General features: G+C 45.9%; 1 protein-coding gene across 1 annotated transcript in view; it reads left to right on the top strand.

The window, feature by feature from the left end:
* Positions 1–17,361, top strand: part of loxl3b (lysyl oxidase-like 3b) — a 55,815-nt gene that overhangs the window by 21,930 nt on the left and 16,524 nt on the right. The window contains 7 exon segments of the mRNA XM_084309606.1: positions 876–941; positions 2,835–2,897; positions 5,149–5,347; positions 7,403–7,583; positions 15,074–15,228; positions 16,795–16,838; positions 16,840–16,966. Of these exon segments, the coding sequence (XP_084165732.1) occupies positions 876–941; positions 2,835–2,897; positions 5,149–5,347; positions 7,403–7,583; positions 15,074–15,228; positions 16,795–16,838; positions 16,840–16,966 (835 nt within the window).

Raw genomic sequence — 17,361 nt, 5'->3', positions numbered from 1 at the left:
ATGGATCAGTACTAAATACCTATATGTCCCTATGCCATAAATGTCTTGTATGTTGTGTATGTCATAAATGTCTATATGAATTGAAAATGGGGGACCCTGATGGAAACAAGACAAATGTCTTTCTCTGGTCTGCATCCCCTCAACAATTGTGTGTATTGAGCCGTACTGTATTGTACCCATTCTGCAACCTGTTAAATAAAGTTTTCATTCATTCATTCACACTTAAAAAGGGAAATTAACCTTAGTAGGGAAACCTAGGTTGTTTTACAACTACACAGAAGAGAGAAAGATTTGATTGACCACCCAAAACATAAAGTGTTTTATGTTTAAGGGTATGTCCACAATACCCTTATAGTCGTGGTAGAACTATACGGCGTTCCCATAGCGCCTCATACCGGCCAATTACATGCCCAGTTAGCCGTGTGGTATTCTGGGCATATAATGAGACCATATGGGGCCATCTGGGTTCTGAAGAGTTGAAATAGCTCCTGTGACGGTAACAAGAGATCACGTACAGTATTGACCACCTGAAGACGCTTTGCAATACTAGCTCCGTGTGGAATTGAGGAATGTCAAAAATGCATTTAAGCTGACCTTACTAACCTGCTTCACAAAAACATCTGTGTGTGTGTATAGAGTGTGTCTGTGTGTGTCCAAGAGAGATGAGTGAGTGTTTAATGTGTATGTGTGTGTGTGGGTGGGGGGGGGGGGGGGGGGGGCACGTGTGTGTGTGTGTGGGGGGGGGGGGGGGGGGGGCACGTGTGTGTGTGTGTGTGTGTGTGTGTGTGCGCAAGTTAATGTGTGTGTGTGTGTGTGCGCACAGTGCAGTCTCTCCAATATGTGTGTGATGGCATCTGGCTGTTTGACCGTTGCAGGCGTCTCAGAAAGAGAGCAGCAGAGAAGCCTTCTAAACCGAAGGTTAATGTGTCGGCGGCAGGAAGGTAGATCCTAGAGTAGATGGACAACCCACCGTCTCTGTCCTCCTCGTCACGTACAGGAGTCTGGGTTCATTCACTTTCAATTCAGTCCAAAATCAGGGAAGTTGATTCGGGCTCCTATCGGCCAAGCTGCGAAGCCGGAAGTCGTCGTCGTCGTCATTACTAATTTGAAGGGTTGTTCGTAAAACCTAACCCTTACATTACAGTTTCCAAAGATATACAGTAGCTATTTTGGACTTTTCGGCCAACAGGTGAGGACCACTGACAAACCTTTCGCCATTGGGAAGGTTGTCCTCTCTCCAACCTATCGTGGTGCCAAATCCGTTCCACAAACAAAACAAAAAAAAGGGTGTTCCGACCTACTTCCGGATTGAAACGTAACGTGATAAAACAACAACACAATATAAAGTTAATATTTAGCGTTTTGGAAAACGGTGACATCAATCTGTCGTCATAGGGACACCGCTATGAATTGGAATTGAACTGAGCCTGGACCTGTACTATACACGGTGTTTCTGACAGTGGGTTTCCAGGAGAAGTAGAAGTAGAAGTATAGAAGAACCATATTGCTTCTATTTTGTGTGTGTGTGTGTGTGTTCGTGCAGCATGTGAATGGATTGCTTATATTTTTGTTGCTAACTCATGGTCGTCCTCTCTGTTCCATTTTCCTGTTGTTGTTTTTTTGTTTGTTTGTTTATTTGTTTGCACTTTTGCACACGGCACAAACCAGCACAGTCTGCCACGTGACCGATATCATACTGACTAAGCACTTCAGGCCCCAGAGCTGGCACAGAGAATGTGGATCTGATCTGATCCCCCCCCCCCCGTCACATGGCAGATGCTGTCGGTCTGTGCCGGGTTGAGTGGTCACTGGCCGCAGATTAATATCTCTGTGGTTTAGTTTGTCTAATCTGATGCAACAGCTGTTTCCTCTTATGGCATAGCTTCTTGGAGCAGGATTGTCTTGAGTCTTACAGTCAGGAGTCTTCTTATATCAAAATGTGTCTGATTTACTTCTGCTAGCTGTGTCCTCACATGGCGGGTGGAGCAACACTGTACGTCTCCACGTGTGTCTTGAGGACGAGAGCTTGACTCTCTCACGTGAGTTCAGGGGTTAAGATAAGTCTAAGAACCCCCCCCCCCCCCAACTTACAATTTGCTTCATGATATAACTAAAATCATGATAGTCTTATTAGGCCTCCATTCTTATCCAAGACAATGCCATAAAGAAACAAGAGTTGATGTGTAACCTTGCGGTTCACATTGACACAGCATACTAGGGATGTGCAAAGAAATCGATTCGCTTAAGAATCGTGATTCTATCTCTACCGATTCACAAATTCCCAAATATAATTTTTTCTTCCTTGATTCGTTGTTGCAGTCAGACTGCCAGTAATGTGTTTCTGTTCAAATGATTGCATTTATGTTTCATATTGAGTGGACTAAACTGGGAAATAATAAATCTTTACTCAAGGTTCACATTGAGTAAAGGTTTACATTTGATTCAGTGTGATGCTTTAGAATCAAATCTATGCATGTATTGAATCGAGAATCAATTTTGAATCCAATCGTGACCTGGAGAATCAAAATCGAATCTTGAGATTTCCCGAATTGAGCACCCCTGTTGCATACCTTAGTGTGATCAAAATAACATTGTGTCTACACTACTAATCAATATGTTGAAGATTATATGTCATGTGTCGTGTAATGCTGATTAATTATATGCTAAAATTTAAATAATTATAATAAGTATTATAATTCTCAGTAACATTTTCATGTTTATAGCTACAGCTTCCAATTGTCTTTGTTGTCATGTAACCTTTTGTTACTAAGATTTTGCATTGTTTGTCTTTTCTTTGGCTCAACTGCTCTGTCTAACCACTGTTTACCTTGCAGGCAGACATCCAAAGCTAAAGCTAAAGCTAACTCTAAGTCTAAACCAAGCAACTCTGGCAAAAGGTAATCAGAGAAAAAGACATTCATACAGGAGAACGAATGTACAGCACTCGGGTGAATTAAGTCGCTCCTGAGTCCTGCTTTCCTGTGCTTCATTAACTGTGAACATTTCTGCTGATGGTTGATGTGTCCGATCAGTGAGAATGTTAGTTGTTGTTGTTGTTGTTGCAGAAATACATGCAGTCTTTGTATTTTAATGTCTGCGTCACATTCTATCCAGTGTTCCATCATACTTATTGGCGAGACTGAGACACAGGTGTCAATAATACGAAGCTATTTTGTTTTAAACATGTGCATAATTTTCAATACTTCTCGGGCGGCTACGTGGCGTAGTGGGCAAGGCGCTCGCCACGAATGCGGAGACGCTGGGCTCGTCTGTTCAAGCCCAGCGCTCCACATTGCTTTCAGTTTAGCTGGTCGTTCATACTAATACACATTGGCCGTATTAGGGGGTGGGAAACTGATGGGTGGGGATCGGGCGTTGTGGACAACGACTCCTACAGGTCGGTTGGTGCGCCTGCGCAGTAGAATCAGGAAGTGTCGGGGGCAGCGTGAGCCTCCCACGCGTTACTCCTCGCCACTGAGAGATCGAGCTGCGCAGGTGAAAAGATGCGACTGCTGTTACCTCAAGTACCGGAGGGGACTTGTGCTATGTATGACTTAGTCCACATTGCAGCCGGCTTGTGGGAGGCAAGAAACAGCGTTCGTGACAGGGGAGGGTTGAATTGGATGATACGAAATTGGGATGGGAGAAAAATATAGAAAATGGGAGAAAAAAGTGGATCAAATTTTTTTTTCAATACTTCTGATTGTTGGAACCAGAGCCCTATTTCTTTCTCACCAATGTTGTTGATTGGTGGAATCCTTCCTCAGCACAAGCCATGCTGTTCCTCATGCTAGCTCCGGCTAGTTAGCCCCAAACCAATGCAAGGTCAATGGGGTCGAGCTCCCGTCTGTACAAGCTGACTGAAGTTTGCTGAAACATGCTCCACAGTGCGCGTAGTCAGTCAGCTTGTACAGACGAGAGCTTGACCCCACTGACTTTGCCTTCATTTGTGGCTAACTATCCGGATGGATTGTGCTGAGAAAGAACTCAACATCATCACTGGTAATTGTAAGTAAGAAATAGGAACTATCCCTTTAAGATTGTTACCTCCCTGCGCAGGAGGCAGGTTGAATTCTTTCACTCAGTTAGGCTTTAGAAGTATAAATACGTCTGCCCTGTTCAGGAATTTGAAGGTGAGATGAAAATCTTCAACAAAACCAGCTGCGGGATTTACTGTGGTTTACAGTACAATGCACCCATTTCAGTCGGCCATTTTGAAAATGATTGATACTCGTGCCGGCTGCACCAGACATCCTCCCCGCTGGGTTCTGAGAAGAAACAGGTGTTTCGCATTAAGCTGGAAGCATTAGTCTTTGTCCAGAAGTCTTGGATAAATCGGTGCCACGGGAGTTAGATACATTTCTAGACAAGCTTTTCTTGTGTCCGTCCTGTTTCTGGCGTCTATGGTCCACCTGTAACACAGACATTCTTTTAGATTTTCTTTGTGTGCGTGTGTGAAATAAGATATTTGTGATAATCTGTGTGAATTTGTCACTTACTGTGGAGTGGAGTGCAGGGTTGGGATCAACTCACTTTCAGTTCAATGATCAGAAAGTAGATTTTCTTTCAAATACTGAAAAACCTTGGTGTGAAAAGGGTGTACTATCCAACAGACAGTATTGACATGAGAATGAATGTGCTATAATCAGTAAGTTAACGCAATGTCTGTTTACATTTTGAACTGATTAGGTTGAAAGTGAATTGATCTCAACCCTGGTGGAGTGATGGGTTTATACTGTAATAACAACCTGAGCTATGTCCAAAGATAATGGAAGTTAGCATGTTATGATTTTTGGTTTTGTGATTTGTTTGTTTGTTTTTCTTTGCTTTGTAGAGCAGAATTATGTGTAATCTTTTTATGTGGCCAACCCATAACTCAGTCAGTCAGCCAGCTAGTCAGTCAGTCAGTCAGTGAATCAGTCAGTGAATCCTTCAGTCAGTGAAACAGTTAGCCAGTCAGTCAGTCAGTCAGTCAGTCATATTAATTAAAGTATTCACTCATTCATCTAATGTTTTTAATAATTATAATATTCCCTCATTCATCCTTTTCTTTTATAATTAAAGTATTCGCTCGTTCATCTTTTGTTTTTATTAATTAAAATATTCCCTGGTTTCCCCCTGGCTCCTCCCCCTCTCCGCCCACACCAGGATGTATCTGGAGCGTAAGAAGAACCACTACTACATCCACACCGTGGGCTGCACGGGCACAGAGGTTCACCTGGCAGCCTGCCCCCTGGAGTTCACCAAGGCCAACGCCACCACGTCCTGCGCGGGGGGCATGCCGGCCGTGGTCAGCTGCGTCCCGGGACCCCAGTACACGCGGATCAAGAAGAAACTCAAGACCTCGGTAAACAGTGCATTTTAATGACAGGGCGTGGGGCAGGGTTTAAGTAGCCCCTCCACCAGCACTGGCCTGGGGTCAGCCTACCCACCCACTTTCCTAATCTTAACCATTAGTGGTGAAACCAGAGACGGTCCCCAGGGGGGCGGAGCACTGTGGCAGTTTGGAGAGGAGAAATCCATAACAGTATAGAGACGGTGGCCAACGAAAAAGCTGCTTCCATATTCAGAGTAAATAATTAAATGTGATTTTATGTAAAACTATAATCTGCTTAATCTTGAGGGCAAATGTGACTTTTGAAGACGTTTAAAATGAATCACAGTCAGACACTGCTAAAAGGCTGGGAATCGCGCAGTGAGTGGTTGCCACGGTAACTAAGGAATCTGGCAGGTGGCACATGCCTAGAAGCTGGTCTAAGTGGGGGGGAAAAGGCTCATTTGAAAAAGACAAAAATTGCCCTTTTTGACCAAATTTATCATTTTGTGTTGTCAGAAATACAGTATACCAGTGACTTCAAATATGAAAGAAAATCAATTAAATGTATGACTGATCCTTAGATACAGAGGACTCCCCGTTCAAAGAGACAGGTCTTATCTTAGGGGCCTTTCTCACTCACTCATTCTGTCCGTACCGGTCCGTACCGTCCTCATTCCGGGTCAGAGTGCGAACTCCCCCCCCCCCCTCTCCCCCCTCTAGTTTGTGTACACACTGCGGTCTTGGTTCGCTTCGGGTTCTGTTTACGGTTTGCCTTTTGAGCGTTTACGCTTGCCATAGGCGATGATGTCACGTTCGAAAATGTAAACAGGAAGTGTCTTAACACTACTGCGGAGACTGGATGCTGATATAAAATGAACAAATTACCAATAAATATAAAGTTATATTTGAACCTCTGTTGTCAAGCCTTGTCAATATAACCCACCCCATTTTATCACGAATGGATGGTGTTGTAGAGTCCGCTTTTGAGCGTTTTGCAGGGTTAACGATAGCGCTAAGCTAACGGCTAACGCTAGTTAGCTTAGCCTTTTACTAGTAACATTGCTGCATCGATTATATTGAATGTCAGCGCCGTTTCGCATCCCAAAAGGGGTGAGTGAGAACACTCCCCCCCGTGCCCCGGGGCGGTGATTCGATCCCAATACCTATGTGAGAAAGGCCCCTTAGTCGCTGTTATCAAGATGGCAGCAGAGTGACCCGACTTCTCAGACAGACAGACTTTGGTGAAACCACTCAGCTGACACCCAGACTCCACGTCTATGGGCTACATGACCGTACAGGGAAGAATAACTCTATTATCTCACTGGCTTCATATCAGTACATCGTTCAGAAAGTGATCGAAACATGCTTCGACATGTAATCAGCCTGCTTGGCCTTAGCAAGGCACTAACACTACTGAGGTTAGCGGTTTGATTCCTTCTGGGGCAACACAGAGGCACTTTGGATAAAACCATCCAAGTCAAATTAAGTATGTTCATATAATGTTTTGGCTGTTCACATTATTATTTAAATGTATTATTTAAAAGATTCCAGTGTGAACTGGCCACGCTCCTGAACTGCGCAGATGAACAATGAAGAAGATGGACGTAAGATTGTGACAAATGTCACCTTCTTAGAGTGACGTGAAAGTCACATGACTGTTCAGACTGAGGTCGCATTGCAAAAAAATCAGATCTGTATCTGATTTAGGACCACGTTTATGAAAGTGGCTCGAATCAGAATTGAAACAATCTGATTCCATGTAATTCGTGCCGTTCACACTGTTGTGAAAAACACAAACCTGAGTCACATATGAGCAAAATAAATCTGATTTGGGCCACATTCACCTGCAGTCTTAATAGATGTGAAGCACGTTCTTATACAAGCGAGTGAGTGAGTGAGTGAGTGAGTGAGTGAGTGAGTGAGTGAGTGAGTGAGTGAGTGAGTGAGTGAGTGAGTGAGTGAGTGAGTGAGTGAGTGAGTGAGTGAGTGAGCCCCCGTCCCACCCATGACGGCGGTCAGGCTGTATAATAGGTGCCGAAACGGGGAACTGATGTCGGCACGTGTCGCTCCCTCTCCCTCTTCCAGAGCAACGTGAGGCTGAAGGGAGGCGCCAAGCCGGGCGAGGGCCGCGTGGAGGTGCTGAAGAACACGGAGTGGGGCACGGTGTGCGACGACCGCTGGAACCTGCTGTCCGCCAGCGTGGTGTGCCGGGAGATGGGCTTCGGCAGCGCCAAGGAGGCCTTGACCGGGGCGCGCATGGGACAAGGTCAGGACCCAGGGAGGCAGGAAGCTTGTGTTTTTCACCCACAGGCTGAACTTTCTTTCACACACACTGGCCACCTTTGCTGTTTGTTTGTTTGTTTGTTGCCTTGAGGCTCCAGGTATGATGTTGGCAGTTAGACACGCTCCGAAATGTGGTCCAAAAAAAAGATTGCAGCGATCCGACGTACTTTATAAAATAATAAACAAGATTTATTTTAAAGTAAAATATTTATTTTGACAACAGCCCCAATGGCTTGCTGTAACTATAAAACAAACAAAAAGGGTTTTGTAGATTTTGCGGAATTTGAATGCGGTTCAAAACTGTATGGTACCGCTCTACCTGAGGCCTACCTGCCATATTATAGGATAGGAGGTAGTCAAGTCAAGTCAAGTCAAGAGTTTTAATTGTCACGGCATACAGGTATACAATGAAATGCGGGTGGTCTTGCCCGCAACGATGTGCAATACAGTGGTACATATAATAGAATCAAAAGAAGAAACAACATTGTGCAGTAACAGGTAGCAGGTAACATGGAGTGACATCTCGGTATCTGTACATAGTTATTTACAGCGCATGTGTGACATGCTAGTTAGCTTTGGTAGTGCAATACACTGTTCCTGTTATTCTAATTTAAAGTGTCCTTTCCTTTGGCCATAAGTGTGCGTGTGTGCGACATGAGTGTGTGCCCGCTCATGTTAAAGTGTTAAGTGGCTGCTCGTGTGTGAGCGTGCACAGTGTGCGTGTCGTGTGTGTGTTCATGTGTGCTTGTGTGTGGACAGTTCAATGTTCTGAGCACTCAATGTACATTGTTCATGGCTCTGATGGCCTGGGGGAAGAAGCTGAGCCTAAGCCGCTCTGTCCTAGTAGCTGGGATTTGCAGGCGTCTGCCTGACCTCAGCAGCTGAAACAGGCTGTTATTGGGGTGGTGAGGGTCTTTCATTATCCTGCAGGCTCTGGATTTGCACCTCTTGTTGTATAGAACCTGCAGGGGGGGTAGTGCAATACCCGTGGTACGCTCGGCTGAGCGCACCACTTTCTGTAGGGCCTTCTTGTCCTGTGCCGTGCTGTTTCCATACCAGGCAGTGATGTTTCCGGTCAGGATGCTCTCTACAGCTCCTGAGTAGAAGGACTGGAGTATCTTCCCCGATACTCTGAACTTCCTTAACTGTCTCAGGTGGTAGAGACGCTAACATCCAGACATCCAGAGACGAGGTAAAGGGGGAACATGGGAAAAGGGGAGTAGACCAGGACTCCATATTGGATTTTATTATGACATAATGATAATAAACACAAATAGTAAACCCAAAGCACAAACCCCGAAACCACCAAGCCTTGACTTATGCACTGCCCCTGCGTTGATGCCAATCAAAATATTTATTAGATTCATTATATTATTATTCGGATACGGATCAGCTAGCCTTGCTTAAAACTCTGGGAGAGGTGTTTTTGGCCAACAGCTAGGCTAGCTGATCCGTATCCGCTTCCATCAGTTTGTGCTAAGCTAGGCTAGCTTGTAGCCGGATAGCTTTCTACCGAACGCACAGGGAGGAAATCAGTATCCATCTTCTTGTCTGACTCTGGAGAAGACAGTAAGCATATTTCCCATAATGTTGGCGTCAGGCACGTGCACACATAGAGTCCAAGGGGTGCTTGAGCACCTGCCTTTTTGAGCCTCGTAAAAAAAGTGCCCTTTTTGAAAAAAATTATTATATTTTTTTTCGTTACGCATATAGACTGCCCTTCCATTTACATTTACATTTACATTTAGTCATTTAGCTGACGCTTTTATCCAAAGCGACTTACAAGTTCTGTACGACAAGCCATCAGGAAGAGCACAACTCTATCAGCTGAGTAACAATGTTCATCAAAGTGTTGAGTGCTACAGTGTAGGTTAGTTTATTAGGACAAGTGCATGACAGTATGGTTAGTTAGGGTTTTTTTTTTTTTTTTTTTTTTTTTTTTAATTCAGATAATGGTTGAAGAAGTGAGTCTTTAGTCGACGGCGAAAGATTGGACGTGTTTCGGCTGTCCTAACTGGGGTGGGTAGTTCATTCCACCATTGTGGGGCAAGGACTGAGAATAGGCGACTTCTCTTTGATGACCCTCCCGGAGCTTGGATAGGAGTAGGTCTGAGGCGGCCAGAAGATGCAGAGCGTAGGGGTCTTGAGGGTGTGTAGTTAGAGACCATTGACCGGAGGTAGGCGGGAGCAGTTCCCTTTGCCGCACGGTATGCTAGGTCAAGGGCCTTGAAGCGGATTCGTGCAGCAATGGGGAGCCAGTGCAGGTCCCTAAGAAGTGGGGTGACATGGGCCGACTTCGGTAGGTTTGAGATCAGGCGGGCCGCTGCGTTCTGAATGAGTTGAAGAGGCTTAGTGGCAGTGGCCGGGAGGCCAGCGAGCAGTGCGTTGCAGTAGTCGAGGCGGGAGATGACTGTTGATTGGACGAGGAGTTGGGTGGCTTCTTTTGTCAGGAAGGGGCGTATCCTTCTGACGTTGCTCAGGAGGAATCGGCAGGTTCTGGTTGTCGCTGCGATGTGAGCAGAGAAGTTCAACTGGTCGTCGAGGACAACACCAAGGTTCTTGGCGGTCGGGGACGCGGTCACAGCTGCATTCTCGACTGTGATGGAAAGGTCGGTCAGGGGGGAGGATTTGGCCGGCAGGTGGAGCAATTCTGTTTTGCTTAGGTTCAGTTTGAGGTGGTTGGTCGTCATCCAGGCGGAGATGTCGGACAGACAGGCCGAGATCCGCTCAGAGACGTGGATATCTGAGGGAGGGAAGGAGAGGAAGAGTTGAGTATCGTCGGCATAACAGTGGTAGGAGAAGCCATGAGACGTGATAATGTTACCCAGTGATTTAGTGTAGAGGGAGAAGAGAAGGGGTCCTAAAACCGAGCCCTGGGGGACACCCGTCCGCAGGGGGCGGGTGGCCGACAGGGTCCCTCTCCATGACACTTGGTAGGAGCGGTCATTGAGGTATGATGACAACCATGTCAGCGCAGAGCCAGCCACTCCCATTCCTGCGAGGGCCGCAAGGAGGATCTGGTGGTTGACTGTGTCGAAGGCTGCAGATAGATCTAGGAGAATCAGGACAGAGGAGAGGCCTTTTGCTTTTGCTAAGTGAAGTGCCTCTGTGACCGCAATGAGGGCTGTCTCTGTGGAGTGACCAGTCCTGAAGCCTGACTGATTAGGGTCTAGGAGGTCATTCTGTAAGAGATAAGCAGTAAGTTGGTTGGATACAGCACGTTCAAGTGTTTTAGAAAGGAAGGAGAGAAGAGAGACAGGACGGTAGTTGCCTATGACGGTAGGGTTCAGGGATGGTTTTTTTATGAGGGGCGTGACTCTGGCTTGTTTTAGGGAGGTGGGGACCACCCCCGAGTTGAGTGAGGAGTTGATGGTTGCAGTTAGGAATGGGAGGATGTCTGGTGCTATGGACTGGAGGAGTGGGGAAGGTAGCCGGTCCAGCTGGCATGTAGTCGGACGGTTCGACGTTACCAGTGTCAGGGTCTCGGCTTCTGTAATGGGAGAGAAAGATGACAGAGTGAAGGATGAGGTTCTCGATTCAGCATTTGGAATGGGTGGGGGTTGGGAGAAGGAGCTGCGGATGTTCTCCACTTTTTCCTCAAAGAAGATCGCAAAGTCTTCGGCAGAGAAAGATGAGGGAGGGGGGGGGTGGGGGGGGAGTGAGGAGGGAGGACATGGTAGCATGCAGTCGTTCCAACTGAAAAATTTCAGGATAGAATCAAAATATTAGGTAAAGAGAGAGAGATGCCCCATATTCCATTGCAGTTTGCACGGCCTCCTCAGCGTGCCTCTCCGCGGACCTATATATTTTATGCATAGCGTGGGTGGTGATGATGATGGTGATGATAGAAACCGCTGTGGCGCATACAGTTGAATGCTGGTATTATACTCACTGAGGGACACGAAGAAGTCAAGTCCGATGGGATTTGGGAATCTCAAAATACAAATCGGGATTGGAATAAAAAATGCATTTATATTAAACAATACAGAAAATACAGCACTTCTTGGGGTCTGTAGGGTAAGCACTTATTCCCTCCCCCCTGAACATTTATGGAGATGTATGGGCCTTTTAAGTCAGTGATAAAAGTGTCTTTCAAGGATAAGTGAGCCCCTGCACTGATTATTATAGTTCAATATTCAATATTTGATCACCAAAAAAAAACCAAAAAGCATAAAAAGGCCCCCCCCCCCCCCCCCCGCCCGAAAAGGGCCCTTAAAAATCGGGCTACGCATGCTTGGTTAAAACACAGACAGGTATAGTGCCCTTTTCAGCCTTTGAGCACCTGCCCCTCTAAAGTCCTGTGCACGTCCCTGGTTGGCGTGTTCCTTTTAAAAAGGCAAAGGTGAACATAACTTAGGGTAGAAAGCAGATTTTTGATTACTTTGACTTTTTGACTTTGAGTGTTGCCGGATTCATTTCTTTCCACTAGGAGTCAACAGGGCTCTAGGGCAGACACTTTGGATGTTAGCTTGTCTTTGGAGAAGCCAGTGTGTAGCGACCGGAGGGGACAGTTATCAGTCATCAGCTGTTTATATGTCGTCTGGTTAATCTCTCAGGTCATCTCCCCAAAGGGGACATTCCTGGGCAGATTCCTTGTCTTTAGGGGGAGGGGGGGGGGGGGGGGGGGGCACGCTTCAAGAAGAAAAATAATGCTATGATGAAAGAATGAAAGCTCACCACTATAATATTGGGAAAATGGGTTGACAACATTACTTAAAGGAAAACTCCAACATTTTGGGAAATTAGCTTATTTGCCATCTACCCTAGACAAGAAGATACATACCTTTTTTCTTCTCTGTGCATGCAGTAGGAGTAGGAAGACACGCACCGTTAGCCTAGCTTAGCGTCAGTCACTGGAAGTAGGTTCCTCCATTAGCCTAGTTCCCAACGTCTTCCTACTCCTACTGCATGCACAGAGAAGAAAAAGGTATGTATCTTCTTGTCTAACTCCAGGGTAAAATAAGCTAATTTCCCAAAATGTTGGAGTTTTCCTTTAAAGCAGTGGTTTAACCTTTTTGAAATTCAGTTTGAAATTGAGCATCAAGTCAGCTTATACTGACGGGAGCGCGACCCTATTGACTTTGCGTTGGTTCGTGGCTAACTGTCCAGAGCTAGTATGAGGAACAGCATGGATTGTGCTGAGAAAGGACTCTTAACAAGCGACTACATGGTTGATAAGTAGCAACAGGGCTAGGGCTCCAAACATCTGAACTATCCCTGTAAGGCGATGTGTTGGGTCATTTCACTTGAAAACGGAACTGATCTGTGGATGGTTTATGCGTCAACCCTTTCACTACCACACTACCAAAGGGTTAACCCTTTCACTGCGACAATACAGAAGGTGAACCCTTTCACTGCCACGCGACAAAGGGTTAACCCTTTCACAACCACACTACAAAAGGTTTACTGTGTGGTAGTGAAAGGGTTAAAGAGCTGTCGGGCGGGGCGCCCCAGTGGCGAACCACATAGCGCGCTCAGCCGCGACACGGCCGACCCGGGTTCGACTCCCGAACCCGTCGTTATTTGCCGAATGTCTTCCCCCCACTCTGTCTCCCATTCCTCATCTGTCTCTCCCTACTGGACTGCCCAGTAGAAATAAAGCGATAAAACGCCAAAAAAAGAAATCTTAAAAAAAAAAAATAGCTGTCGGGCCTCCTTATGAGTCACAGGTGTTCCGTTTGGTTGAAGACAGCTTAGAAATTCAGATTCCAGATAGAAAATTATGAATTAACATCATTTGAATAGCCAACAGCAGCCATGAAGCTGAATGAAGGTGTGTGTGCAGTATGTGTACGTTTGTGATTCATTTCAGATTCTACACCACAAACGTGTGCGTCGGTGGGTGTGTCCGTGAGAGTGCGTGCATAACGCGTGTCTCATTACTGATTCTCTCTGATGAACATGGGAAGTGTACAACTGAGCATTTAGGTCAAATTGCCTCAAGTTCCTTTTCCATCGGTGGGGAACAGGCAGCCTTTTCAAGGGGGTAGCCCATCGGAAAGGGCTGGGTGTGTGTGGATGTCCGTTCTCATGTGTGTACAGTGCGTATGCTACCACAGAGGAAGTCGGCTCGCTCTTGTGTGTGTGTACAGTGCGTGTGCTACCACAGAAGAAGTCAGCTCGTTCTGGTGTGTGTGTGTGTATGTACAGTGCGTGTCCTACCATAGAAGAAGTCGGCTCGTTCTTGTGTGTGTACAGTGCGTGTGCTACCACAGAAGAAGGATGCTGAGGAGGCTGGTTGTAGAATGTGTTCTGAGGGAACAACATACCTGCTGTTTAGACAACCATCACCCTGTTACATTTCTGTCATTTCTCTGTCTCGGAAAACTGTCGGAATATCACAGTCAAAACAAGTCATTCATGGATTCTCGGAACATGTACTAATGGAGGGGGGTGGGGGTGGGGGGGGTTACATTATGCATGATCTCGTTTTGCCATAACTGCGAACGTCTCGCAAGGCGCTCTTGTAATTGATGAACAGAGAACTGAGGCAGAGAAATTCAAATATTGAAGGGAAAAAAAGTATTGGTATGGGAACATTGTGGTTATCTTATGTATAGACCTTTTCAGAAGTGTTGCGTTGCCGTTACATTGCTAGAGGAACAACTTTGGCCCCCGTTCATTTCTCGTCAGAAACTACAGTATATTAACAAACATTGCAACGGGGAAACACAAAGGGAGCTTATTTAGAATGTGTATGTCGTCAGGTTAGAAAAGGTGTATTGAAAACAAATGTTATTAGCAATTGCTTGTGTTTACATCTTGATTTGACTGAAATTAAAGTGGAGCCCAACTGTCTGTCTGTCTGTCTGTCTGTCTTGTCTGTCTGTCTGTCTGTCTGTCTGTCTGTCTGTCTGTCTGTCTGTCTGTCTGTCTGTCTGTCTGTCTGTCTCTCTTTGTCTGTCTGTCTGTCTGTCTGTCTCTCTTTGTCTGTCTGTCTGTCTGTCTGTCTGTCTGTCTGTCTGTCTGTCTGTCTGTCTGTCTGTCTGTCTGTCTGTCTGTCTGTCTGTCTGTCTGTCTGTCTGCATGTCTGTCTGTCTGTCTGTCTGTCTGTCTGCATGTCTGTCTGTCTGTCTGTATGTCTGTCTGTCTGTCTGTCTGTCTGTCTGTCTGTCTGTCTGTCTGTCTGCATGTCTGTCTGTCTGTCTGTCTGTCTGTCTGTCTGTACTGTACTGTACTGTACTGTACGTGTGTCTGTCTGTCTGTCTGTCTGTCTGTCTGTCTGTCTGTCTGTACTGTACTGTACTGTACTGTACGTGTGTCTGTCTGTCTGTCTGTCTGTCTGTCTGTCTGTCTGTCTGTCTGTCTGTCTGTCTGTCTGTCTGTCTGTCTGTCTGTCTGCATGTCTGTCTGTCTGTCTGTCTGTCTGTCTGTCTGTCTGTCTGTCTGTCTGTCTGTCTGTCTGTCTGTCTGTCTGTCTGTCTGTACTGTACTGTACTGTACTGTACGTGTGTATGTCTGTCTGCCCGTCAGGAATGGGTCCCATCTATATGAATGAGGTGAAGTGTCTGGGTCAGGAGAAGACCGTATGGAACTGTCCCTTTAAGAACATCACCTCAGAGGACTGCCAGCACGTGGAGGATGCTGCTGTGAGGTGCAACGTGCCTTACATGGGGTTCGAGAGCACGGTCAGACTTTAACCTTCTCACTAACATGTCACATTCATTTAGAAATATATATATAGAAGATTGCGTTTGTCACCAACGCCGGAGACGCTGGATTCGCCTGTTCGAATCCAGCTCCCGGCGTTGTCACCAGCTTGGCTGGCCGTTCACACTAATACAATTGGCTGTATTAGAGGGTGGGAGAAGCTGGCGGGGTGGGTCCGGGTCGTTGTAAACAGCGACTCCTACAGTTCAGTCGGGGCGCCTGCTCAGCGCGGATAGGATCTACGGGGGGTAGTGTGATCCTTCCACATGTTACACCCTCTCAGTGAGAGTCCGCGCTGCCAGGTGAAAAGAAGCGGTTGATTGGCTGGACGTGTGTCGGAGGAAGCACGTGATAGCCTCCACTCTCCTAGACCGACTGTGGGGGGTAAGTGCGCAGCGACCAGGAAGGGGATTGGGAATTGGCATAACGACTAACATTGGGATGGGAGAAGATCGGAGGAAAAAGGAGGGGGAAAAAAGATCAAAAAAAAAAAAATATATATATATATATATATATATATATATATATATATATATATATATATATATATATATATATAGAGAGAGAGATATATTATATACTGTATATATAGAGAGATAGGTGTATAGAGAGGGGGGTCGGGACATGAAAGAGAGAGAGATAGATAGATAGAGAGATTAAATATAGAGAGAGATATATTATAATTATACTGTATATATAGAGAGATAGATATATAGAGAGGGGTAAGTACATGAGAGAGATAGAGAGGTAGGTAGATATACATTTATTAATTTACAAAACTGTTTCGATAACTACATGATGCAAGGGAAATGAAACTGATTTGTATTGTGATGCATTTATTGTGTTGTTGTTGTTATATATATATCATTTGTTTATATGAAAGTGGGGTAAACAGGTTTGCTGCAATAACTCTCTTTGTGGGTTTCACTAAGATGAGAGGTAAAGACCTAACAAGCTAACATTGTAATAATATTACACTGTCACTCTCATCTAAAAGTACCCCCCCCCCCCCCCCAAACAAACAAAGAGCTTCATTATGCTTCTAATGTGCACTATGTCTTAGAAGCCAAACTGTATTAGGCGCACTACCTAATGCAGTTTGTATTTCACCAGGCCGTTGACCATATTCACACGGTGGCCATTTTCTCCCACCCAAGGTGGGAACAGGGTGGAAAGGAACCCAACCTGAGCATGACATGAGAGCTAAATGGCCACCCGGTGTGAATATGGTGAATACTCTGCCATGCCCTCTGTGTTTCTCAACCAGTTTGCCATGAAGTCAGTTCAGGTGTGCCTTGAGATTTTGCTCAAATGTAAAAAAAAATGCTTTTTTTTAAAGTATGTGTCAAAAAAACAAAAAAACATTTCCTCATTAAAATATAACGAAAGAGCCTTTTCATGCTTTATATGACTTTTACAAGAAATATTATTAGACGTGCCTTGTAATGTTTATCCTTTCATGGCATTAAACGGGTTGAGAACCGCTGCTCCACACACACACGCTTCGCTTCGCGCCTCCTAACCCTCTTAACCCCGCAAAACAGATCCGCATCACAGGGGGACGCACGGCGTACGAGGGCCGCGTGGAGGGTGGCGCGTACGGACTCTAACGGGACCGAGAGCTGGGGGCTGATCTGTGGAGAAGAATGGACCACCAAGGAGGCCATGGTGGCCTGCAGGCAGATGGGCCTGGGCTACGCTAACCACGGCCTGAAAGTAGGTTATTATTAACCCATACAGATGGGCCTGGGCTACGCTAACCACGGCCTGAAAGTAGGTTATTATTAACCCATGCAGATGGGCCTGGGCTACGCTAACCACGGCCTGAAAGTAGGTTATTATTAACCCATGCAGATGGGCCTGGGCTACGCTAACCACGGCCTGAAAGTAGGTTATTAACCCATACAGATGGGCCTGGGCTACGCTAACCACGGCCTGAAAGTAGGTTATTAACCCATGCAGATGGGCCTGGGCTACGCTAACCACGGCCTGAAAGTAGGTTATTAACCCATGCAGATGGGCCTGGGCTATGCTAACCACGGCCTGAAAGTAGGTTATTAACCCATGCAGATGGGCCTGGGCTATGCTAACCACGGCCTGAAAGTAGGTTA

This window comes from Notolepis coatsorum (assembly GCF_963971535.1).
Source record: "Notolepis coatsorum genome assembly, chromosome: 3".
Taxonomy (NCBI): Eukaryota; Metazoa; Chordata; class Actinopteri; order Aulopiformes; family Paralepididae; genus Notolepis; species Notolepis coatsorum.
The sequence above is the reverse complement of the archived record's forward strand: the minus strand, read 5'-3'. Positions and strand labels throughout refer to the sequence as shown.